The following is a 24,150-nucleotide window of genomic DNA, read 5'->3' as shown; positions in this document are numbered from 1 at the left end:
GAAGTGGGTGTGGTTGCTATCGATTTGTCCAAGGCCTTTGACTGTATCTGCCACAATCTACTGCTTGCAAAGTTAAAGGCATATGGTCTACGTGACACAGCCCTCAAACTACTGAGATCATTTTTACACGAACGAAAACAAAGGGTGATATGAAACAACAGCTGCTCCAATTGGACACCTATACGCTGTGGCGTCCCCCAGGGAAGTCTTCTTAGCCCCCTTTTGTTTAACATTTTTATGAATGACATGAACGAAGCTGTAAATGACTCCTCTCTTCGTCTCTACGCAGACGATACTACCCAGTATATGGCAGAAAAAAACCCGACTGTACTCCAGTTCTCGCTAAACCAAGACATGGAAAGACTATCCTCTTGGCTTGACCACAACTATCTTCAGGCCAACGGAGACAAGACACAAGCAATGGTCCTTGGCAAAAGTACCCACCACTATGACTTAAAGTTTAACGGCGCTTCTATCGACATTAAAGAGCACCTAAAGATCCTCGGAGTTCACCTTGACAATAAGTTATCTTTTCAAGAACACATAAATGAGATGTTAAAGAAAGTATTTTCTAAGATAGCCGCACTCCGCCGCCTTAAACGCCTAGTGCCTTCCAGTACACTGCTAGTTCTATATAGGAGTTTGTTTTATCGCATTTCGAGTATTGTAATTCCTTACTAATCGGCATCGGCAAAACTCTTAATAAGAAGTTAGAAGATGCAAACCACTACGGTCTCCGAACAATAATGAACTTGGGGAGAAGCATTAACTACGAATCAACTCTTAAAACAGCAGATATGAACACACTGGAACATAGACGCATAGAACAGTCGCTAATAATATTTTATAAATGCTACAAAGACCTCTTCGAACCCCGAATTACTCCCTACAACCTAAGAAATATTGGCCTCAACGTAACTCAAAATTCCTACAACAGCAAATTCCGTCACAATTCGTACTCATTTGTCATCTCTCGCATCTGGAACAAACTACCACCTTCTGTTAAAATCGCCCCTAACTTATCGTCTTTTAGAAGAAAACTGAAAACTCTTATTTTTACCGGCTGCCAATGCAAAAGCTGTCTATAATCTTTTGACACTTCTGCGTATACGTAGCTTCTGTTTAAATATACATTTGTAAATAGTTTAACGTGATAACTAATAATTTAGATTTGAGAATTTCAGACTTTGTAAATGTATTTTATAGTCAGTCACTTTTATCATGAGCCTCCGGCTCGGGAGATTGGGCAACCACTCCCCATGTACCTGACGGTAAATAAATTATACTTATAATTATACTTATACTTTTGTTTAATAAAGACGGCTTCTTAGCTCTAACTAAGTAAAGTTTTTCTGCGAGGCACAAGTGGCACCGCTTGCTTTTGCTGCTGTAGGCCGGGGCGGTTGCTAAAATACTCCAGTTAATTGTAAAATTGTTGTTGTCTTTGAGTGTCCAGATATGTTTTGATAGTTCCGTGCTGTTTGAATAGTTTCTGTTCCGAAAAGAAAGTTTGTGTTGCGTGTAACGTTGTTTAAAAGTTCCTTCTGTTAGTCCAATGTAATTCTTTCCGGTTGTGTCACTTCCTGTTGTTACGTTGGCGTTGAAGACGACGCTTGAAGTGAGGCAGTTGTTTATCAGAGGGCAGTCGTCTTTTTTTCCTACAGTTACAGTTGTTTTCCGTCGAGGGCGTCTTGTCTGTTTCGAGGATTTTTCCTTTGTGTTTCTTAATTATGGTTTGTAGGTTGTCTGTGCAGTTATAACTAACTTTTATGTTGTTTTTGTTGAAAATCTTGTTGTATCGGTGATTTTTCGGAAAATGTTTACTGACGAGGTTCAGAAACTCTCTGCCGATGTTTGTTTATACGTTCATGCTGTAGGGCGGATTAAATTATGTTTCTTTGTCTGTTCTTGCAACTGTTCTGTGCTGTGTGAGTTACGGGTTTCTTGCGTTCAGTGTAGATTGATTTTTCGTTGTGTACACCAAAAGAGCCGACTCAAATTTAAACGCTCTTCTGTTGCTCCTGAGATATAATCCCCGAGAGAGATATCCGATGGCACGAAAACTAGGCTTTGCGACCACTGAAGCTTAGAGTGTAGTCAAGATTTGAGGAAAGGGGAGAAACTTCATTACAGGTAAGACGAGTTTGTAGCTGCTGACCGCAAGCGATACATGAGGTAACAGCAGGCTCAATGATATTAGACGCATGATCGTACAGATCGAGCAAAATTGATGGTGGGACTGGGCAGGTGAACGGCATGAAATAAGCACTAGGTAAAATCGCCATTTACTATCAGAAAAGGCAAAGAAAGAAGGCATACTGTGGAAGCAAAACTAACGAAACACACATGTCACAGAAACATGATTTTATGTTCTTGATTTTACTTATTTTCAGAAGTGACATTTAAATTAAATTTCAGCTTAATCGAGGCCAAAAAAAAAATAGCCGGAATACGATGGAAAATATCTCCGAGAAATCTATGCAGGTGAAATAAACTAGGGTTGAAGAGTTTGCAAGTTTAAGGGAATTTCTAAGCTGTTTCATTGCTGTTCCAGAAATATTTCCATTCATAGGGTTGAGCACTGTCATCCAAAACAGTGAACAGCACCACAAAGCCTTAAAGAATCTTGAGCCACAGAGGTTTCTTTGATAACACTTTGATCTGAGTTGTTTATTGTCACGTTAAAGGTCGGCTCTACTGTCATGTTAAGGATCTATGGCGAAAATAAAAAGACAAAAAGGTAAGTGCACACAAGTTAGATTAAGCATGCACACAAGTGCACACAAGTGCACACAAGTTAGATTAAGCATTCTATCCTACCTCTACCTATTATGCAATGGAAATTAGCGCAAAAGAACCTGCTTTATCCCCCAGGTCAAGTTGATGAGATGACCGGACGAAATCCAAATAGGCATGTTTACAGTGCATCTTTGCCTTTTTTATTTTTATTTTTTGTGTGATGTAAGTTATGAAATCGGATATACTTATGTATGACGTAAACGTGGTTTAAAAAGTACCAGATTTAAGACACGATATTTATGTAATGAACAACTAAACAATGAAAGGAAGAGAGCAAGCGAGAGCCCCACGCTAAAACTCACCTATGAAGGCACTGCTTGATCAAGGGTGAATGGCGATATATCTGACAATTTCCTTAGCTATTGTACTTGACTAGGATAATTTCCACGCGTAATTCCAAAGTTATTTTTGTGCGTGTTTTGGCCTTTTTTCCTCAATTTCTTCTATTTGCAAGTGACTCAATTTCCTGCAACTAGGACAAGACAAAATTCCTGTTAGTGAATGGACCAGCATTTGAGGCGGTCTTCTTTTGAAGACTGTGAGAAAAATTCCCATGTGCGGATAGGAAGCTAGCCAACACTTCAGGGACCAGTTCTTGGAGGGCCGATTAGCGCTAACCCAGGGTTAAATTTTAATCTAGGTTTCTACATTTCTCTGTTCAAAAGCCGGTTGAGGATACTTTTTCCCCATTTGTTTTTGGAGCGTTCAATCATCAAATGGAAGACAGAAAGAGTTAAGCTGAATATTTTCTTTTCAAACTTTCAGACCTTAACTCAAATTTATGCCAGCATTGAGCACTCATGCTGGCATAAATGCTGACTCGCTCAAAAATTCTACCAACATTGATTTCGTAAGATAAATATGGATAAACTTATACGTAATAGATTATTCTTAGTTCAGTTAATCTGAGTGGTCCCACTTTAAGTGATCGTTCAATCCAGGTGGGGGTACAATACAAACAGGCCGTTGGGAATCAGTAAAGGGTGACCACGATCGCTTAATAGAGGTGACCGTTTAACAGAGGTGAAAATTACAGTAATTAAAGTAGTACAAATTTCGGGACTTTGACAACCGACCGCTTAATACAGGTTCGACTGTATTCGTCTTCACAAAAACGTGGAACAAAGGAGAGAAATCTGGTTCTCCCACGAGGAATCGAAACCTCAGACCTTTAGATTCCGTGCTGCGATGTTGTACTACAGAACTAAATTTTAAGGAACGAATCTTGTGAGTTAAGCCGTTACTTAAATGTTCCTACGTGTCAGGCACCCTGCGTACTGCTAGGATCAGCAATGTTTGAGGAGATAATAAGTGTATTCCTTAACTAAATAGATATCAATTGATAACCAGGATCAGAAAGATGACAAATTATGTGTTTGGTGGTGGAATAGAGAGAGTTGTCACATATCAATTTGATAACAGCCTAACTCACAGTAAAGCTCCTCGGAGCTCAGCTGTCGTACAGAATCGGAGCAAGGATCTCGAAGGTCTGAGGTTCCATTCTACGTTGATGAATCGCAGTTTTACTCTTTGTTCCGTGCTCGTGATGAGACATTTACCATTTTTCCCTATTCCAACAAAAAGCTCAAACTTTCGCATTCTCCGTATCACGTGATACTAACGTAGTAGTGGAACACGTTTGACATGGCCTTAAGCGGTAAAAAAAGACTCTTAAAGAGTTCGAAATTAATATTTTCACAAAGTTTAGACTATTCTTACCATAACTTATGTCCCACATCTTCTTCACGAGAATTTCACACTGTTTTTCCCAACCATACATCTCTTCATAGGAACGCCGTATCTGTCGAATCTCTCGAAGTCGCTGTCGTCTTTCCTTCTGGCGGACACCGGCGATTTCCTTTGCCCATACCTTGGGATCCTTAGATTTAACAACAACTTTTTTACCTGATGGCACAGTGCACAGTGCTTCTCCAAATCCAGAAGAGCCACTGACAAGAATGGGAAGACCAGCTGACAAAGCCTCCAGGGCCGTTAAGCCAAACCCTTCCACTCTTGATGGCATGATGCACAGATCCACCTCCCGAAATAATTCTTCCAATTGCTCTTTGCTTTGCACAAACTTTCTTACAGTTAGCTGGTCATCAGGAATTCCATTCCGAAGCAAATATTCTTTAATCTCCTCCTGTTTTCCGTCAGGTGCACCCACAAAGATCAGGCGGTAAGTAGGGTCGCTCAGTTCGGCTATTGCCTTAGAAGCTATATCGTATCCTTTGATTTCAAGGTCCTCTCGATCACTCCGACCAAAGATTAACACCCTAAAGTTTTTATTGTCTACTGCATCTTCTATGGTCGAAAATTCACTGAAGATGCCTGGAGTGAACTCAATTATGTCTTGCTGTTTGCCACAGGAGCTAAGATAAGCTGAGAAGGTCTCCTTTAACTTAGGTCCAATTGCGACAACAGCATCTGCTTGTTTACATAACTCTACTTCGGTTTCTTTCTTCTCCTCACCCTTTGAAATGGCCTCGGGATAATCTTTGTGCATTCCTAGATCCTCAGGTGAGGTATGAACTACCTGAATCCACTTGCAACCGTGTGATTCTGTGATAAACTGGGCTTGTTTACCCAGCTTCTGACCATGACCCACTACTACATCAATTTCCAGGTCTTTCGGTGGAGTTATCAGCCAGTCAAGGGGGTCACTGTAACCTGTACGACTCTGTACTTCCCTGATGGCAACACTGTGGCTTTGTGCGAGTCTTTTCTCCTCTTCAGAGCAGCTAGACGGTGGGACGAGGAGAGTGACTTCCACTTTAGAGTGCCCGCCCAATTGAATGGCGAGGTATCTGTTAATGGTGGACAATCCTCCCTTTAACGAACTCCACTCACTTGCCAAGAGAGAGACCTTCAATTTTGAGTCGGACCCTATTGGATTAACTCGAGTTCCCCGTTCGCTTTGTGACATGTCCGTTATATTTGAAGGCGCCTGTAAGAAAAGCACCATTTCTTTAAATGAAAAAAGTATCACAACGGACTTTCAAATCAAATCATTTGAATTGTAGAACGAAGAAGGTGGACGTAGATAAATGTACACATAAAAAAGATGCTGTGTAATGCTTTCTTTGCCGTAGCTTTGCAAGACAATCTCAGAAGTTGTCGTGTTAACATTTCTCATGACTCCATACCCGAGTGACTACTATCTTGACAAAACAAAAAAAAGACAACCACGGACCACATTCGGCACATACTCAAAGATTCAATTAACAAGACTGCTACTTGGCAATTTCAGTTTGCATAGTATATCTATATGACTTCTTTGTGGTCAGTCACACCAAATGTCAATCACAGAGCAGTTTTCATGAAGCTAAGCTCAAAATATAAGGATTCATGCAAAATCACAGCAACACAAACTCACAATCATTTCTGGTTTCCTGGGTAAGGTTGTACGTGGAAAGAACTGAGAGGATAGATATGAATCCTTTAAAAACAAAATAACAACAATCACCAACAATATTTGCTTACAACTAAATGAAAAACATTCAGACGTTATCAATGTTAGATTTAAAGGTAATGATAACATTTTTCTTAAACTCAACCCAACACCTTTAGTACGTTTAATACAAATCTGCTCTAGGTTGACCTAACTAAGCTCCAAAAAGGGATGTAAATTTAACGCTTATCCGCTGATGGGGCGGCTGTGAATCGTGTAAATAACCACTACGTCTACTTCTTTTTTGTCGAATAATAGTTTAAAAATAAACAGTCAACAATTTCTCAATAAGTTCTACTATAACTGTACCATGAAGGTGTTAATATTTTTATCACAATAAAGGGAAGAGTGAGTCAAAGTAGGATGAAGTTTAAGCCCTTTGTATGTCATTTTGACAACGTCAAATCTGCACCAAAGGAATTACGTACAGATGACCCCTGTAATCGAGTAGGGGATGAGTGAGGAAAACAACCTAACTTCTTAGAAGTAGCTTTTCCAATCATGTTTGCCGCTAATGAATTAAGATGACGATTGTGTCGATCCGGCATAGTTTACATTCGTTGTTGTGCCTTTCTACTGCAAATTGAGAAAGATCAATCCAACTAAAAACAAAAAGAAATACCTGCGATGGAGATCTTCGAATAATAATGGGAACTGTACATAACCATTCAGGGTCTGTCCTATCCTGGGCGTTAAGCCGTTTCAAGAAGTCTACTGACATGTTACTTTCATCTTCAATAGTAACGAACACATAATCTTGGTCCTCTCCATCATGATAAAACCTGACACAAGAAAGAAAATAACATATTCTCCGTTGGTGTAAAAGCAATCCAACGGAGACTCTTGTCTACAGAAAAACAAACTGAGCTTATACTTTGCGAGTTGCTCTAGTAATTTATGCCCAGTTTTCGTATCTCTCTGTCGCGCATTTTTAACGAAAACTCATTACCACACCCTATGACCATATGTCTATCATGTAAGATGCTGCTTCTAACAGAATGACACTAACAGCTCTTTGGTGGGATGTCCACCCGACGGATCAGTAGCGAAGCTGCCATAATTGATTCCTGATTAAATTCTGCATATTTTGCTGGCCTTTCTACCTACCTGTGTTCTAAACGTAACCTCTATATTCTAGTTACTTATCATCTCTTTATCTTAATTCATTTGGCGGTGATACTCCAAAACGACTTTGTCTAAGATAAATTTCAAAGATTAAGGGAGTCATTGGAGTGCAGATTTGCTGTGGGGGTCTGGAACAACAATTTACAGCTGAAGGTTTCTGCTTGAGGCCCTATATAATATGCAAAATGAAATATACATCACAGAAAACAGCACCAAGTGGTAGTAATTATGATATGAGTAGCAAACACTTACGTTAAGGAGAGGTTGCCAGTATCTCCTCCTTCGTGTACCTTCAGTCCTTTTGAAAGAGAAACAGACATTTCGTCTTCGTTGAATAGAGGTTTCTTCGAGTTTCCATCTCCTTGAAAGATCACATCGTAATTCAGCTCTGCAATATCCATATTCACTTTGGATTTCAAACGAAGTGGGAAACAAAATAGCTTCAGCAAGTATCTTTCGGGTAGAACATCCTGACACATGCAAGCTAAAAACCCAGCTCGTTGTTTCATCGGTCTCCTGGCCAGATCAGAGACATCACCAGCATCAACACCAGCAAGATTAGCAGCCACCCTCAAAGGCAAAAATCTGAGAGAAAACGATAAGGTATCATTTTAAAAATCATCGAAAAAACATCTTCTTTTGCATTTAAAAGAAGCGCTTCACAGGTGGTTAGTTTCCCAAATTACCGATAGCTTAGAAAGTAATCTGTTCGTCACTAACTTACTACCGTAGAGAAAGCGTGGCGGTGCCGATGCCAATGTCATCACCACTGCTATTGTATGTGTCGCTGTCATTGACACTTTCATCATTATTGTTAAGAATTACCTCTGATCAAAACGGAACTGACAATCAATCGTAGAAAAATTCTTCGTGAGGGTGACGGAGAAAATAATGCAGAATTCTTTGATATTCGTATAAATCTACATTCATTCTATCCAAATGCTGCAACCTTATTGGCTACGCTTCTCGCTTTTTATTCCATGACAGACAGTGAGAAAAGTAAATAAGATGCTTAACAGTTTGAGGTTAGGAACAAGATAAAATAAAAACATACACGAGCCTGTCTTTTTGTAAAGTTTTGGACGACTGCCCAACTACTTAGACCACTCCCTAAGCCTAAGGTATATGTTTCTTCTTGTTCTTCTCTCTAGAGTAAGTATCAGAGGAACTGAATTTTTCTTTTGTTTTCTTCCTCAGAAACATAGTAAAAAGATACACAGTGGCTATTTTCAATTCAGTTCTTCGCTATTATAATCAATTCTCGCAGGTTGAGTATAGCAAAATACGGAGAATTCCCAACCAATCAGAGAGCACGTCTCCCCAATCATCTATATAACTATTCAAGCATGAGATATTGGTAAACGTAATTTTGTTATTTACTTGAAGGTGATGGTTCTGTCTTCGGTTTGAACATCTTTATCTGTGCCTACTCGCTCCTCAGCTCCAACCTCACTCTCTTCTTCTGAACCAATTTCGATCTCCAATTCTTCTTCTTCACTAATCTTCTCCTCTTCCTTCAGTGTAGGAGAAGTCTGTGCAACTATAGGAGAAGATAGAAGGTCAGGAGAAGGCAATTTGCTATCAGTAAAACTATGGAAACTGAAAACTAGGCAAGAAGGAAGTCTAGATCTTTGGCAGCATGAACCATCATAATATTTCTCTTTCAGATGTTCGAGTTCACGAAAATTCAAAATTCTACATAATTTTAGTACCTCTTGGCCTTAATTTGGCTCCTGGATGTCTCCCAGTTTCATTCAGCGCCTGGAAACAAAACACAACAGTTGCAGAGAGAAGCTTAGAAACTACAAGTATCTGAAATTTTAAGGAGAATTCGTGGACCTGTTTGCCGCGATAAATCATGAATCAAAAAAGTTCATGTTTACTAATATATCCCGATAAATGTACAAGCTCATATGTTTGTAATATCAGTGTCCAACAATGAGGATTTGTCGCCAGTGGTAACTACATCAAATCAGAACAGAAAACAGAGCGCAACAGAACAAACACATACATGAAATGAGAAGATTAGCCCTTTTCCTTCCAAGAGTGACCAAAACAGAAGTTCTCCTTACAATACCAATGCAATAACAAACAGAAAAGTTGTGAGAATAAAGAAAAATATCCATAAGGATATTACAAGTTGATCCAAAACCAAATTATCCGAAATAACATCGTAAGAATTGTTTGGTAGAAAGTAAGGAGAATCACTAATAAGATCTTGGAAGTAAAAGAGTTAAGTCGTGTGCAAAGTGAAGAGAAAACAGCTGATACAAAAAGCTGCTCGCACAACAGACAAGGTCGATGTTTACTTTTGTTGATAAATAAGCGTGATCTTACCTGTAATACAGTTTTGTAAAACTTCTCGCTCGTGTAATCTTCAATGGACGATGCCAACTCTTTGAGTTTACGAAGAAACTTCTTCATTTCACGGTCCTTCATCTCAGCATGTTTTATCTCCCATATCTCCTCATAAAAGCTCAATGCTTCTTGTCCATACCGTCTGTACATGTTTACTTTTTTTAGTTCCAGGCAGAGATTGAGAATTCCCTCAATTGTTCTCTCCCTCTCCAAGTCGATCTTCTCCGTTTCTTCGTTACCTTTTCCTTCTTCCCACTGCTTTTGCCACGAATCCAACAATGTCTCCCGAAAATTCTGGATCATTCCTCTTTGTCCTGTCTCTTTGTAAAGTTCTTCTACCTTCATCTTCAATGACGCTTTGTCCAACCCATCCTCTTTGTTTCCAAGGAAACCCACTCTCACCAGACACATTTTATACAAAGCCACCTTGTCCATTTTGTATTTCTTCACCTTCTCGCATTCCTTAAGTCGAGAAGAGAGCACCACTGTGTCATCCAAGAGATTTTCCCTCTCACTCAGCATGACACAGAGAGCGTCATTATCAGTTTCCAATTCAAAGTCCTCTTGAAACTCTCTCTCATTGGCATTGCACCTCACCTCGTAGAACCAAAACTTTTCCTTTTGCACTACAGCTTTGTCTTTCTTGTCATGAGCAAGATCATTCAGAGCATCAACGATGCCTTTGTTAAACATATTGAAAGTGAATTGTTGAGAAGCTTTCTGCTCTTCCCAGAAACGTTGACAAAACTTGAAAGCCTCTTTCCTAAATGACCTCTTTCGAAGAAAATTCAATGTCCAATCACACATATCTTCCACTCCTGTGATAATCTTTCGCCACACTTCACTATGGTTTCCTACACCAAGTGACTTTTCCATCTCCCATGCTTCAAGAAACAGCTTCAAAGCTTCTTTTGGATGTTCAAGATTGGCCTGGAGGACTCCTCGTTGAAAAATGCTGCGCACAGTCTGTGGGTGATTTCCGAGAAGCTTCATCCTTATGTTGTAAGCCCTCTCTGAAGGTTCAATTGCCTCTTTATATTTGTCTTGAAACATGAGTGCATTGGCAAGATTTCTTAAGAAGAGTGCCTCGTCCAAATCATCTAAAAGTTTAAGATCCTCCAGAAGACTTAGTGCATCTCTGTACCATTGAACCGCCTTTTCATAATCTTTAAGGCCTTCGTACGCAGTTCCAATCTGATTCTTGTACATTGGCATGTCAAAGTGATTCTCAGATGCTAATTTCTCTTGCATTTTGTAGGCTTTTTCATAGAACTCAAGCGCTTTCCTGGGCTGGTCTAGATGAAAAAAGCTGTTTCCAATAGCATTGTAGCACCTTGCAAGATCAGTATGCTCCTTTAGCAGTGGTTCAGAGAAAGTTAAGGACAACTCCAGACTTGCCAGTGCTTTCTTATAGTCTCTGTTTCTCCAAAGGATTTCACCTTCAGCTTGCAAGTAAAGCCCCTTGGTGAGCATAAAGGATTCACTACTTTGATCTTCAACTTTCTCCAGTGAATTCAGAGCTTCCCTCAATGTTTCAAATCCTCTCTCTGTTCCGTCAACATCTGAAACTTTCCTAGCTTCCCAGGACTTCAACTGCGCTCGGCAAAGGGAACCTATACAAAGATGAAGAATCAAACTAATAAACAGATATCACTACTGATGAAGTGTGCTCAGTATCTATAAATAACAAAGTGTAAATTATCACAAGACATATCATTTTGTGTTTTCAATAACTGTTCACCAGGTAGTGATTTAAAATTTCACTTTTTTGTTTTTGTTTGTTTGTTTGTTTGTTTTTTTACTATTTTTTTTTCTATCTGTTTTCTCCTCAGAGTCCCTCCTAAGAGGCTTCTTCTCAGTTAACTTGTGGAATCAAATAAGTGATGGTAAAGGACTTCAGGGAGTAAATGGGTGAATAATTTCAGCTTAACTGATTGCACAGTGCAGGCTGGCTTAAAAATTATTGGCAAAATTACCCCTGTGCTACACAACACAAAAATTCCAATTGACTGTATCAGCAGCAAAGAATAAGTAGCAAAAAACTGAGACATAAATAACTGCAGGTGCCATGACAGTGTGACCTTAATTCAATATATCAGCCTAAAGCTCATCAGAACCTGGATAGCCTGCTCACTAAAGATTTTTCTTGAGTTTGATTTGCAAGGTAAAAAATAAGGTAGTCACTCAAATTTCAGCGACTCATAGCTTTTGCACCAAAATCTAGTTGGCTGTTCCAGATAAGTCAAGTTTGACATTTTGGTGGGATGATTGTGCACATTGTGTAATCTGAAAGTGGTTCTGTCCAATTTTAATTACTTGTATATAGACCTCCTCTACTGTTCCAATTGCCAAACTACAATAACAGTTTAAATGGCCATGTGTCATTACATTAACCGCCATAGATGGCAGAAAGCCACAAGGTTACATGATAACCTGAATTTTATGTCTAAACTTAAGAACATGGGATTCAATGATGGACAGGAGTGCTGATAATGGGGTTCAGACAAAAGCAAAAATATATAGGAAGGTGTTTATATAATAGGAATTCCCATGAGATAATAATACTGCCTCTAATTACAAAAGAGATAATAACTTCATACTAACTGAGCATAAGGGCCATACTGAAGTATATTAGCCAGTATTGACTGTATGGACTGAGCATAGCTCCTTCTGTACTTAAATGACAGGGACCAATGTTCACCAGTACGGCTCAAGCAAGCAAGCAAGGTAAGTACTGTAAGTAATTTATTATACAGAACTTGGACTAAACTTTTTTATTTTGGATTTGATGCCATTGCACACAAAAATACATGGCACTTAACTATTTCTGAAAAAAATTGGTTGTTTAAATGGCAAAATCCCAACCAATTAAGATCCAATCAGAATATTCAGGTTTACCTCAGGACTTATAATCTAGCCATATAATAAGATAAGGTAACTTTTGTAATGAGTTAAAACTACATGTAAGCTGTTTAAAAGAAACATCTTAAATGTCTCCCCAGACAATAAGGTAAAGCTAAATATGAGATTTGGACAATATCAATATCACATGAAAAGATTCACTGCCCCTCACCTGATTTTCCATCGTCTTCACACATCTCAGCCCAGGAATGAAACACCTTGATGATTTTTTTATCAGTCAGCATTGCAGTGAAAAGAGATGCAAGCAACGCATTGTCATGGAATTCACTTTGAAAAATGAGATACTCTGGTTGTATCTCAAAGGAAATCTCAATAGTAAACTCATAGTTTCCTCTGTCTTTCTCAAACAAATGGAATGCTTTGACATATTGTGGCTCAATCAGTTTGGCAATTTTCTCCATCCTGGACATAAAGAGTTTGTAAAAGCGTACTTTTGCCTCCATGTAAGGAGCAAGAAAATCTTCGTGATTCTTGATACTGTCTGCATACTTCCATAAGAGAGGGTGAATGACATACTTCCTTTCTTTTGCTTCTTCATCAACAACAGAAATTATTTCGCTGGCTACAAGACCCTCTAACTGAACAATGGCCTCTGACAGGTCAATACCAAGAACTTTTGCAGCTGTTGCCACAGAGAAAGGCCCATGAAACAAGGAAACCACTACTGCAGATAACTTTAACCTTTCTGTGGAAAGTGTATCAAACATTAAACTGACTGCAGACATCTGATTGACATCCACTCCTTCTTCATCAAAACCAGCAAGCTTTCCAATTGCATGGTCTTCCACTTTCATTTTTTTTGGAGCATGCACAACTTCTGCAATAAGTTCTTCTGGAGATTTCCTTTCTTGTCGCATAATAGCTCCTAGTCCTTTTAGAAATAGAGGGAATCCTTTTGTGATACTCATTAAATTATCCTTCTGCTCTGGTTTAACATCTGTCATTCCCTTGGGAAAAATCAGTTTCTCTGAAGAAGTCTTCTCTAGCGAACCCACTTCAAAATCATCCATCCTCTTGGGACCTCTTAACTCAGTCTTAGAGGTGAGAAGCAGCTTTAAAGGAGATCGTTTTCCTTTGCTTCCTGAGAGCTTTGCCAAAAATTCGATGAAATCCGCTTTCAAGTTTTTCCCTTCGTTACCTTTTCCTGCGGTAAAGAGGTCTGCATTGTCCAGCATAAACAGAACGGAATGTTCCTTATCTTTAAACTCTTCAACCTTCTCAATAACTTTGGTAACAACATAATTTTGATCAACACGACCAACTGGGATTACTAGTTCGAGAGAATACAACATGTTGTAATAGATCGCTGTCATATCCTTTGCTTCTCGTAAATCAAAAACACGATAATTCCCTCGCCACTGTGAGCAAACTTCAGTGGCAAGCTTTGTCTTTCCTACACCAGACGACCCAAACAAGTTTAGTACTTCGGTGTCTTTCGATTCCAGTTTTTTGTTAATTATTTTGATTTCTTCACTCCGTCCTTGTAACTTCTTCTCTGGATCACCTTTACCCAAACGTGAGGCCTTGAAACGATCTATATCTTTCTTAATGAGCTTCTCCTGGTCAGATTTTGTAGCAGCGAAGTCTTCGATTAGACTGAGTTTGTTGTCAGATACATAGCCGTGCTCTTCAAGAAGTTGAAAACATTTCATCAAATCGTGACTATCCAGCTGATCAAATTTCCCTCCATAATTCTTTTTTAAAGTTTTCACAATACTTTCTGATTCTACAGGTTTAAATTTTGGAGAAATGTCTTTGAAAAGCTGTTGTAAACCTGGCGCAGTTTCGATACCAACTGCCGCCATCTTTGATAACTTCTACTTCGGTCAGCATTTATGGTTCCGCTCATTAATTTCAAGCTTTCTTTCCCTAGCAACCGTTGCTATTGTCCCACAAACAAAGCATAGCGCGAAAAGAAAATGGCGGGTGTTTTGAATAAACAAAGCAATTATCTTCACGCTTCAGATGATTTACGGAAAATCTCTGATCAAATCTCTGTAAGTTTACTTCCGAAAAGTTCAAACTTTTCGAAAAAATGCCTCGAAAGAGGCTTAAACTATTACACACCAGGCTATACTCATGAAATTAAAGTTTTCGAAGACACAATTGCCGTCGTTCGAGTTGACGCTGAAGAAATGTAAAATGGTTTCCGTGTTTACATAGCCTGATGTAAACACGCGGGAGGTTGGGAGAACACGAGATAAGCGTAGGAAACCACGACGCGAAGCGGAGTGGTTTCTAGCTTATCGAGTGTTCTCCCAACCTCTCAAGTGTTTACATCAGGCTATGTAAACACGGAAACCATTTTACATTTCTTTTATAAAATAACTAATGAAAGAGGAACGAAAACCGTGTTTACATACTGTTATGGAGAGCGCCCATGTTTTTTAGAGTGCGTTGCGTTACATAATTATTAAAAATAGAACGAAGAAGTTTCTAGAACATTTAGTCATGATGACTAAGCGAGAACTTTAAGGAGAACCTTCTAGAACCGTGACTCAGCATATTTTTGTTATGATGTAATCATAGTGTAATGTTTCTAAAAATAACAATATTACAGATCTCTAGAACATTCTAGAACTTTTCCGAAAGATATATAAGGAGTCACGCTAGCTTAAAGAAACAGGCCTTTTAGTGAGCTATAACTGCTGTTGCGAAGAGCCCAGAGGAGCGAGAGCTGGACAGAGTTGTTTATTGGAATTGAAAGCCGTGTGGAAGGCTACGTGAGAGAAAGAATTACGGACGTCGACAGTTTGTTAAAGATTTTCAAGAGAACTGTGAATTGTGCGGTAGTGCACTGAGATTTAAGTGATATTATTTGTAAAGGGCTCTAAGTTATAGGGATACTGATTGTATTAGCATTTATATCGCTCCGTAGATAAGTGAAAAAGATAGTTATTGTATTGTTTGTCGATATCGCTTCGTAGTTATTACGTTGGTCAATAAAGTAGTTGAGTTGTACGAGTTGTATCTTTCTGGCGGTTTGGAAAATACCGTAACAATACGCTTATGTAAAATGGTTTTATGGCCGATCAGAGCGCGCGTACTATTTGAATTATATTATAATAAGTGTTAGAGATCTAAGAGAAAAAGCGAAAAGCCTCACAGACTTACCCTGGAAATCTCGAAAAATAGCATCAACGACGCTGGCTGCACATGTACGGCAGGGTAAGTACGAGATTGAAGTTGTATCTACAAGGAAACCTTGCGAAATTCGCTTTAAAAAGCTTAAGATTAAAGCTAGATTCGACGTTCAGATTCAAAATATATTAAATCGTTTTATACAGGGTCAAAGGGAAAGTCACGATCGTTATACAATATAGATAAATCTTACCTGGATAGTAAAATTTTCATATTTTAGCCGTTTTTATAACATCATATAATTTTAATTTCGATTCGTGTATTCTGGTTGCTCAAAGCGGGTGATCTTGAAAAACTTTTACTATATATATTTGTTTTACGATTTCTAAACGAGGTTTATTCAAACTTATTGTACATTACTGAAGTACGTTACTGAATGAAAAACAATTCCCCTAACATTCGTAGCTGTCTTATTCAAACTGTATAAACTTGTTTTTTTTTTTTCATCTTACTGTTGTCTTTTCTGTCCACAGACTTTCTGGCCATTGTTCCCATATATTAGGACTAATCAAATCTCTCCAAGGGTTCAAGCTACACAATCTTGCACATGTCCCAGATCAGTTAAGCTCTACTAGCCTTCCACAGCAGTGGGACAAACCAAGGGGAACAAAAATAAAACCAGCACCTGTTAAGGATGTTGTTGTTGCCAGACCTTTGGAGAACAGAAAAAGGAAACCTATACTGTAAAGACATAAACATAGACTAAACAATAGGATGGTAACACAGTAGAGTACAAACACTTAAAGTGTGCAACATAAATAGCACTAAATACTGCCATTTTATGCTAATTCCATTGTTTAATCATTTATTTATCAAATGAATAGAAATATACATTTGTGAATTACCAAGCACCACAAATTTACTTTGATAACAACTTTATTTCTTTGTAACGATACTTTTGCAATAGCTTCCTTACAACTTTGACAACTTTTACCTTTTTTAAGGTTACAAAAAATAACACCTGAGGAAATTCAACATTTGAAAGATCTAGAGGGAACTCCATTAGAGTATGTCTTATCTAGAGAGGCTCCAAAAGTTACAACTCCCTTTAGTGAAGTTTACATGGGATCTGCTCTATCATACCAGGTATCTATCTATTTATTGAGGAAACAATCTTTGTAATGTGATCATCCTGGTGTACTATATATAAGTAAGTAGAAAGAAACTTTACAACAAATGTAATCAATCATTTTGTTGTGCGAGACTAGATAACTTGATGGGTCAAGAACATGCACACATAGAGACTAGAATTTATATTCTCCCTATTCTCCTTCAATATATGTGGGCAGTAGAGATTAACCTTTGATGACTACAATACATGTAGCTTACTATATTGCTCTCATATAAAGACTGCTATTCCCTGGAGTATAGCCGCCCGAGGACTTTTACATAAGAGCACACTTGCATATGCATTCCAAATCATTAGAAAATACATTACTTTGCCTTACTGTCAGTACCCTAAGACTTATCTTTATCTTTAATAAGTGTCTTGAAACAAGTTTAAGTAGCAAAAAACCGTCTATATTTTATTTATATTTTTAAAAAGGGTTGTTGGTATACGACGTGAGAGAATTTTGAAGGTTTTTACTTTGGTGATTACCCTTTCAATGTGGACTCTGCTTAGCAATTTTACTAGTTAAGGCAGTGTCAAAAGCTGACATTTGGCAACCTATTTGAGCAAAGGGAGGGATATTCAGTGAGAGGCTTAATTTCTGTAGCTCATTGCCAATGGTAAAGCCTTTGTCAGCCATGCCATCCTTATCCTGTACATACCCATGTGATTTCAGTGTTTTGATCAGTTCATAAAATCCACTTACACACTTCAACCTTGAATTACCAGGGACAAAATATGCTAGCAATGCCAAGAATCTTGCATATGTTATGCTAGTATAGTACTTAAAAATATTTTTTATTTTCATTTGCCTTTTTAAAACTGTTTTGGTTCCAAATGAAGATATGTTATCAAGTTAGTCTTTGAGTTGCTGTATTTTTTTATCTTTCATCTCTACTTTCTGTTTGAGGTCTTTTATGGTTTCTTTTTGTTCTTCAAGTTCTGACTTCAGTTGCTTGATTTCACATGTAGCAGATAAAAAATCTTGTGGAGATATCCCTGAGAAAAACAAAAAGAGATTGAATTCAAAATTCAACAATGATATTTATACTTAAATGATATTTGATTATTAATTTCTTATTGTTATTGTTTCAGACCAAGAATCTAAAAGTAATACAAGTAGCACCAGACTCTCAAGGTTGTGGAAACATGTTGGTGCACAATACTTCTCCTGTACACTTGCTAGCTGAGCATAAAGAATTAAATAATGATTATAGTAATGTTGATCCACATCCCACTGAAGTAAGCACAAGAGAGCAGGCTAATTCAGATCAATGGTTTGAGGCCAGAAAAAGCAGGCTTACAGCATCTAACTTTGGTAGTGTGCTAAAAAGAAAAGCAATGCCATCCGATAAATTCTTAAGCAGTATTTTCTGTGGAAATAAATCACTATCTGCTCCATCTCTTGATTATAGAAAAAGAAATGAAAAAAATGCCAAGGCCAAATATCTAGAAAAATACCCTTCTAGGAATTTTCATCAGTGTGGTTTTGTAATAAATAAAGAACTTTCTTTTCCGCTTAGAGGTACACCTGATGGTAAAATCTGCAATGATGGAAAGAGTAGTATAGTAGAAATAAAATGCCCTTACACTGCTAGGGATTATACTATTAAGGAAGCACTAGACAAGCTGGATAATTTTTGTTTACAAATGGATTCAACAACTAGATTACTTTGCTTAAAGAAAGACCATGAATACTATGCTCAAGTACAGGGTAAGCTAATGATAACAGGCTGTGACTTTTGTGATTTTGTTGTTTACACTAAGAAAGATATTCATGTAAATAGACTTTTCCCATGATATTACATTTATGGAATCAATGTTAACAAATCTTGCTGACTTTTTAAAAAAAAAAGGAAAACTTTTCTTGGATAAACAAAAGAAGAAAAGGTAATTTTAATAAGATTACTTACAAAGCTCTTTTGTCTGGGTTGCAGTTGAGTTATCACAGTGATTGTTTTCTTCGTCTTCTTTGTCATTGTCAAGAACTCTGTAGGCATCGATCAAAAAGAAGACTCAGATTAGTATAAAAGTTTACAAAAGTATAAGCTAAGTTGTATTATCAAATGAGTTCTAGTAAAAACCAGAAATGACGATTACGTTCACGCTTAAGTTGATATTATTATTTATTGTGAATTCAAAGTAAATAAGTTAAGTTTTGAGCTACCGTTTGGAGTAGGCTTAGTGATAAAGAGTTAAAAATCAGCTTTAATATTGAACATGGAAAGAAAATAAATGTCAATTTGTACGTACATGTTTAGTGTGTCTTCATTCAGTCTTTGCTTTTTCGCTACTTAATCTGTTAAGACGGTTTGTCGTTTTCTTTTCGTTGGTGGTTTCCTTGCGAGCGTTGGCTTTGATCCGTCGGCTGGAATAGGGTCTGGATGTTCTTCAATTGGTCCATTCTCTCCAAAAAAATTCTGCAGACTAATAAATACGACAAGAATTAATACATGTGTAAACAAACGCCTTTGTGTTTGTTTATTCGGTCGGTATTGAGTTGCCTGTGAGGTCTTCCGCAGGCATTTATCCATCTGAGACATTTTTTCGCGGTTTGTTTTCGGTTTAGGAAACAAAATTAGTTTAACTCCATTCAGTCTTTCTGGGTACCTATCATCAGCATTGCATGTGCCCCATGCACATCTTAAAAACCACAATATTACAGAGGATAAATACTTCTTTAATTTCCCTTAAGACTTTGTTTGTAGGACAATTAGATGGCTGTAATTAATTCATAATTTAACGGTATCTGATTGGTTCAGCGAAACCATGTGATTGACAGACCGGAGCCATGAATTAGATTTCCATCCACCAAAACCACCTCAGTCGAGAGGGACTGAGATGGAATGTTGGACAACTCATGACATACTAGACTAAATGAAAATTACGAAGCTACGATCGACAATACACCGACTTATCCCGATGACCTGGGTGTGTTATTTGTTTGGGAAATTGCGTCAAAACTTTTTAACTCAAGAAATGGTAAGTATTAATTTATTTTTCGATTGTAGTATTATAAAACATTTTACGCAATTTTATACAGGTATTTCACGTATTTAAAAGGTGCCCAGGTGTTAGGTAGTTTTGGTGGATGTCAGGAGTGAGATATTTTGCAAAGTTCTTAAGTCAGCACCTTTTATTATTGAAACCATAATCATAACATGGTGCACAATATAGAACACAAAAGGTTCTGGTGTGGCAATCATGTAATCTTAAAACAGGAGAGTTTTTAACTGACTTAAACAGATATTTGCAATAAAATTCCAGATCCAGAAATTTCTTCCACTATTTCGGCTAAAATCATAACCTTTAAGTACTACAAATCAGCACATCAGTAATTGTTACAAGGGGTCTGAAAATCTTATAAATCTTTCACAGTTATTTCAAGTAACCTTTAATTTTACATGGATGAATAAGTATACACTCAATATGCAGAATGTCTTACATTTTACAAATTATTTCCCTTGTTATGGATAGACAGTGAAAGGCCTTTGCCTCATTGGTGAATCAAACCATTGTATACCATGTTTTCTGTGATAATTGATCAGAATAGGTTACAGTTGTTAATAAATGTTTGTTTGTTTATTTGCTTGTTTTTGCTCACAATATCCAAAACAATGGAGGGGATAAATTTAAATAACAAATTCTATCAATGGTTAAAATTAAATATCATTGGAAGATCAAATTGAATTTGTACTGTTTAAAATACAGTTTTGATTTCTTGCTTATTCCAGCCTCTTAGTATTCAAAAGCATTCCTTATCATTTTTGTGTTCTTTTGTGTAACATAACTTGAAAAATAAACAGAGGGAAAGGAAACCACAAAGGATTAAACTTGAAGCTAAAGCAAAGTTTAAGTTGAGCCATAGCTGATCCAAATACTGAGCACTTTATATTGTAACCCATTTAGCAGTAAAGTTCATCTATATGTCTGCCAGCTTGTCACAAGTCTTACCCCTCTCCTCCAAAAGTCTATATGAACAAATTTTTCTTTGTGGTCCCTAATTGATGATAAGTATATTACAGCTCCTCAATTTCCCTCTCTCAAGACAAGGTAACTCCAAATTTAACAAAATAGTGGACTTGATAAAACTCTATAACTCAGCTGGCTGCTACTTGCAACCTTAACTTCTTGATATCAGTATACAATAATCAATATGTTATAAATAAGAACCCTAATGCTTAATTTTGCAGTGATCACCTTCCTCCTTTTCATTTGCAGACCAGACTGGAACCTCCATAGGTGTGTTTGCTTGTTTTGAGTGGGGATGGAAGAAAAGGAATCATGTCACATATCTGATTTATTAAACCGGATTCGTTCTGTTTATACATGAGTAGAACTACCTTGTTCTCTGAAAAAAATAAAATTTCTTGCATTTTTATCTGTTTTTCAGTCAAACTTCCTTGTGTCTTGAACAAGAAATCTTCTTTTCTTGAAAACAAAATCTTTGTTTCCAGCCTTCTGTAATAGGTAAATATAGCAGTGTAAGATGACCAATAGTGTACTTCTCAAGTTTTTTTTTGGAACGTGACGAAATGGAAGTGTCATATCGTGATAAGGAGCCAACATATGATTGCTTGATAGAAAGCAAAAAATGCAGAATTGCATATATTTTCTCCTTTAAAGCAGCATATGTTAGTGAAATGTTCTTATAACTGTTAACTTCTAAACCATCTTCAATTTAGCCAAGATTGAACTGTTATCATGTTTGTCATAAAAGTATTCTGAGATTAATCTCATATGACCCATTCATGTGTGTATTTGACCTTTCAGATTAGCAAGCCATAGGTGACAGTAGTAACACAAAGGTCACAGACAAAAAGAAAATATTATGTACTACAGTGCTTCTTCTGCATCTTTTCGTTTCCTTTTCTCTCCAGCTGTTCTTTCTATGCTGTGCTGGAAATTGAGCACTTTCCTTCCCCAAATTAGGAAAGGCACACCAGTGAAAAACAAATTTTTGCTCCTTAAATATCTCATGCATCTTCCCAGAGTATTTTGTGACTTATGTCCGAGGAAGGAGGTGTAAGCATTTAATTAACCTGAATGATTCCACAATTGTGGTATCATCCAAGCCATGCCAGAGGACTCGAACTAGATAAACTAGTGAGAATGCACGATAGCAAGACATGACTCCTCCTTGATAGAGTGCTCAATTCAGACATGAAAGCAAAACTTTGTAATGCCAAAGAGCTACATGATCTGATCTACATGTGAAATAAAGATTCTATAGAGCTATTGTTGGCAGCTTGTGAAATTTGCTAACTAAAACTTATTTTCGTGGCGGCATTTAGAAATGAGCTCTGTTCTTTTGTTTAGGAAAGGACAGGAAAAAAGGAGGAGGCGGATTACTAGTTTACATAAGATCAAATGTAACAGCCTCCCGACAAATCAAGCTGGAATCAGACGGGATAGAATCTATTTGCTTGGATGTAAAAGGATATGCTAACAACTGGTTTCTAATATGTGCGTGTTATCGTTCTCCCGGAAAATGCAAAATCACTGAATTTATTCCGGCGTGTGCGACAGCAGCAGAGAAAATATATGCCAAACGAAAGGAAATTATGTTCATTGGAGACCTTAATATGAACCAGCTCAAATCCTCCGACAATCCATAGTCTCAAATAAAACTAACAGATTACTGGAGAAAGTCCCTTGACGAAAAGCAAGAAGTGGGTGTGGTTGCTATCGATTTGTCCAAGGCCTTTGACTGTATCTGCCACAATCTACTGCTTGCAAAGTTAAAGGCATATGGTCTACGTGACACAGCCCTCAAACTACTGAGATCATTTTTACACGAACGAAAACAAAGGGTGATATGCAACAACAGCTGCTCCAATTGGACACCTATACGCTGTGGCGTCCCCCAGGGAAGTCTTCTTAGCCCCCTTTTGTTTAACATTTTTATGAATGACATGAACGAAGCTGTAAATGACTCCTCTCTTCGTCTCTACGCAGACGATACTACCCAGTATATGGCAGAAAAAAACCCGACTGTACTCCAGTTCTCGCTAAACCAAGACATGGAAAGACTATCCTCCTGGCTTGACCACAACTATCTTCAGGCCAACGGAGACAAGACACAAGCAATGGTCCTTGGCGAAAGTACCCACCACTATGACTTTAAGTTTAACGGCGCTTCTATCGACATTAAAGAGCACCTAAAGATCCTCGGAGTTCACCTTGACAATAATTTATCTTTTCAAGAACACATAAATGAGACGTTAAAGAAAGTATTTGCTAAGATAGCCGCACTCCGCCGCCTTAAACGCCCAGTGCCTTCCAGTACACTGCTAGTTCTATATAGGAGTTTTGTTTTATCGTATTTCGAGTATTGTAATTCCCTACTAATCGGCATCGGCAAAACTCTTAATAAGAAGTTAGAAGATGCAAACCACTACGGTCTCCGAACAATAATGAACTTGGGGAGAAGCATTAACTACGAATCAACTCTTAAAACAGCAGATATGAACACACTGGAACATAGACGCATAGAACAGTCGCTAATAATATTTTATAAATGCTACAAAGACCTCTTCGAACCCCGAATTACTCCCTACAACCTAAGAAATATTGGCCTCAACGTAACTCAAAATTCCTACAACAGCAAATTCCGTCACAATTCGTACTCATTTGTCATCTCTCGCATCTGGAACAAACTACCACCTTCTGTTAAAATCGCCCATAACTTATCGTCTTTTAGAAGAAAACTGAAAACTCTTATTTTTACCGGCTGCCAATGCAAAAGCTGTCTATAATCTTTTGACACTTCTGCGTATACGTAGCTTCTGTTTAAATATACATTTGTAAATAGTTTAACGTGATAACTAATAATTTAGATTTGAGAATTTCAGACTTTGTAAATGTATTTTATAGTCAGTCACTTTTATCATGAGCCTCCGGCTCGGGAGATTGGGCAACCACTCCCCATGTACCTGACGGTAAATAAATTATACTTATAATTATACTTATACTTTTGTTTAATAAAGACGGCTTCTTAGCTCTAACTAAGTAAAGTTTTTCTGCGAGGCACAAGTGGCACCGCTTGCTTTTGCTGCTGTAGGCCGGGGCGGTTGCTAAAATACTCCAGTTAATTGTAAAATTGTTGTTGTCTTTGAGTGTCCAGATATGTTTTGATAGTTCCGTGCTGTTTGAATAGTTTCTGTTCCGAAAAGAAAGTTTGTGTTGCGTGTAACGTTGTTTAAAAGTTCCTTCTGTTAGTCCAATGTAATTCTTTCCGGTT

General features: G+C 37.7%; 2 protein-coding genes and 1 long non-coding RNA gene across 7 annotated transcripts; 1 reads left to right on the top strand and 2 right to left on the bottom strand.

Moving 5' to 3' along the window:
• Positions 1 to 2,349: 2,349 nt before the first annotated feature.
• Positions 2,350 to 14,493, bottom strand: LOC149053480 (uncharacterized). Of its 3 annotated transcripts, none has more exons than XM_089202569.1 (10): positions 12,807 to 14,493; positions 9,713 to 11,346; positions 9,088 to 9,136; positions 8,756 to 8,915; positions 7,628 to 7,960; positions 6,873 to 7,032; positions 6,176 to 6,238; positions 4,519 to 5,746; positions 3,102 to 3,265; positions 2,350 to 2,713 (listed from the first exon to the last, which is right to left on the bottom strand). In XM_089202569.1, exons 1-9 carry the CDS (start codon positions 14,458 to 14,460, stop codon positions 3,258 to 3,260), a joined length of 5,289 nt encoding a protein of 1,762 aa, XP_089058695.1. In that variant the 5' UTR covers positions 14,461 to 14,493; the 3' UTR covers positions 2,350 to 2,713; positions 3,102 to 3,257. The 3 variants fall into 3 exon arrangements, with proteins under 3 accessions (XP_089058695.1, XP_089058690.1, XP_089058698.1); XM_089202564.1 differs by having other exon boundaries at positions 3,102 to 3,271; positions 12,807 to 14,492; XM_089202572.1 differs by lacking the exon at positions 6,873 to 7,032 and having other exon boundaries at positions 3,102 to 3,271; positions 6,176 to 6,268; positions 7,807 to 7,960; positions 12,807 to 14,492.
• Positions 14,494 to 14,559: 66 nt separating this feature from the next.
• Positions 14,560 to 19,157, top strand: LOC149053479 (uncharacterized). Of its 2 annotated transcripts, none has more exons than XM_089202669.1 (3): positions 14,560 to 14,652; positions 16,741 to 16,882; positions 18,003 to 19,157. In XM_089202669.1, exons 1-3 carry the CDS (start codon positions 14,621 to 14,623, stop codon positions 18,705 to 18,707), a joined length of 879 nt encoding a protein of 292 aa, XP_089058795.1. In that variant the 5' UTR covers positions 14,560 to 14,620; the 3' UTR covers positions 18,708 to 19,157. The 2 variants fall into 2 exon arrangements, with proteins under 2 accessions (XP_089058795.1, XP_089058801.1); XM_089202675.1 differs by lacking the exon at positions 14,560 to 14,652 and adding an exon at positions 16,187 to 16,479.
• LOC149053478 (uncharacterized) lies at positions 16,655 to 19,619 on the bottom strand. 2 transcript variants are annotated; one of them, XR_016185566.1, is made up of 4 exons: positions 19,518 to 19,611; positions 19,161 to 19,334; positions 18,821 to 18,897; positions 16,655 to 17,906 (listed from the first exon to the last, which is right to left on the bottom strand). It is a non-coding gene; the product is annotated as an uncharacterized LOC149053478 (long non-coding RNA). The 2 variants fall into 2 exon arrangements; XR_016185565.1 differs by having other exon boundaries at positions 19,161 to 19,619.
• Positions 19,620 to 24,150: the final 4,531 nt, after the last annotated feature.

The sequence above is a fragment of the Pocillopora damicornis genome, chromosome 1, assembly GCF_964200805.1.
Source record: "Pocillopora damicornis chromosome 1, jaPocDami1.2, whole genome shotgun sequence".
NCBI lineage: Eukaryota > Metazoa > Cnidaria > Anthozoa > Scleractinia > Pocilloporidae > Pocillopora > Pocillopora damicornis.
The sequence above is the reverse complement of the archived record's forward strand: the minus strand, read 5'-3'. Positions and strand labels throughout refer to the sequence as shown.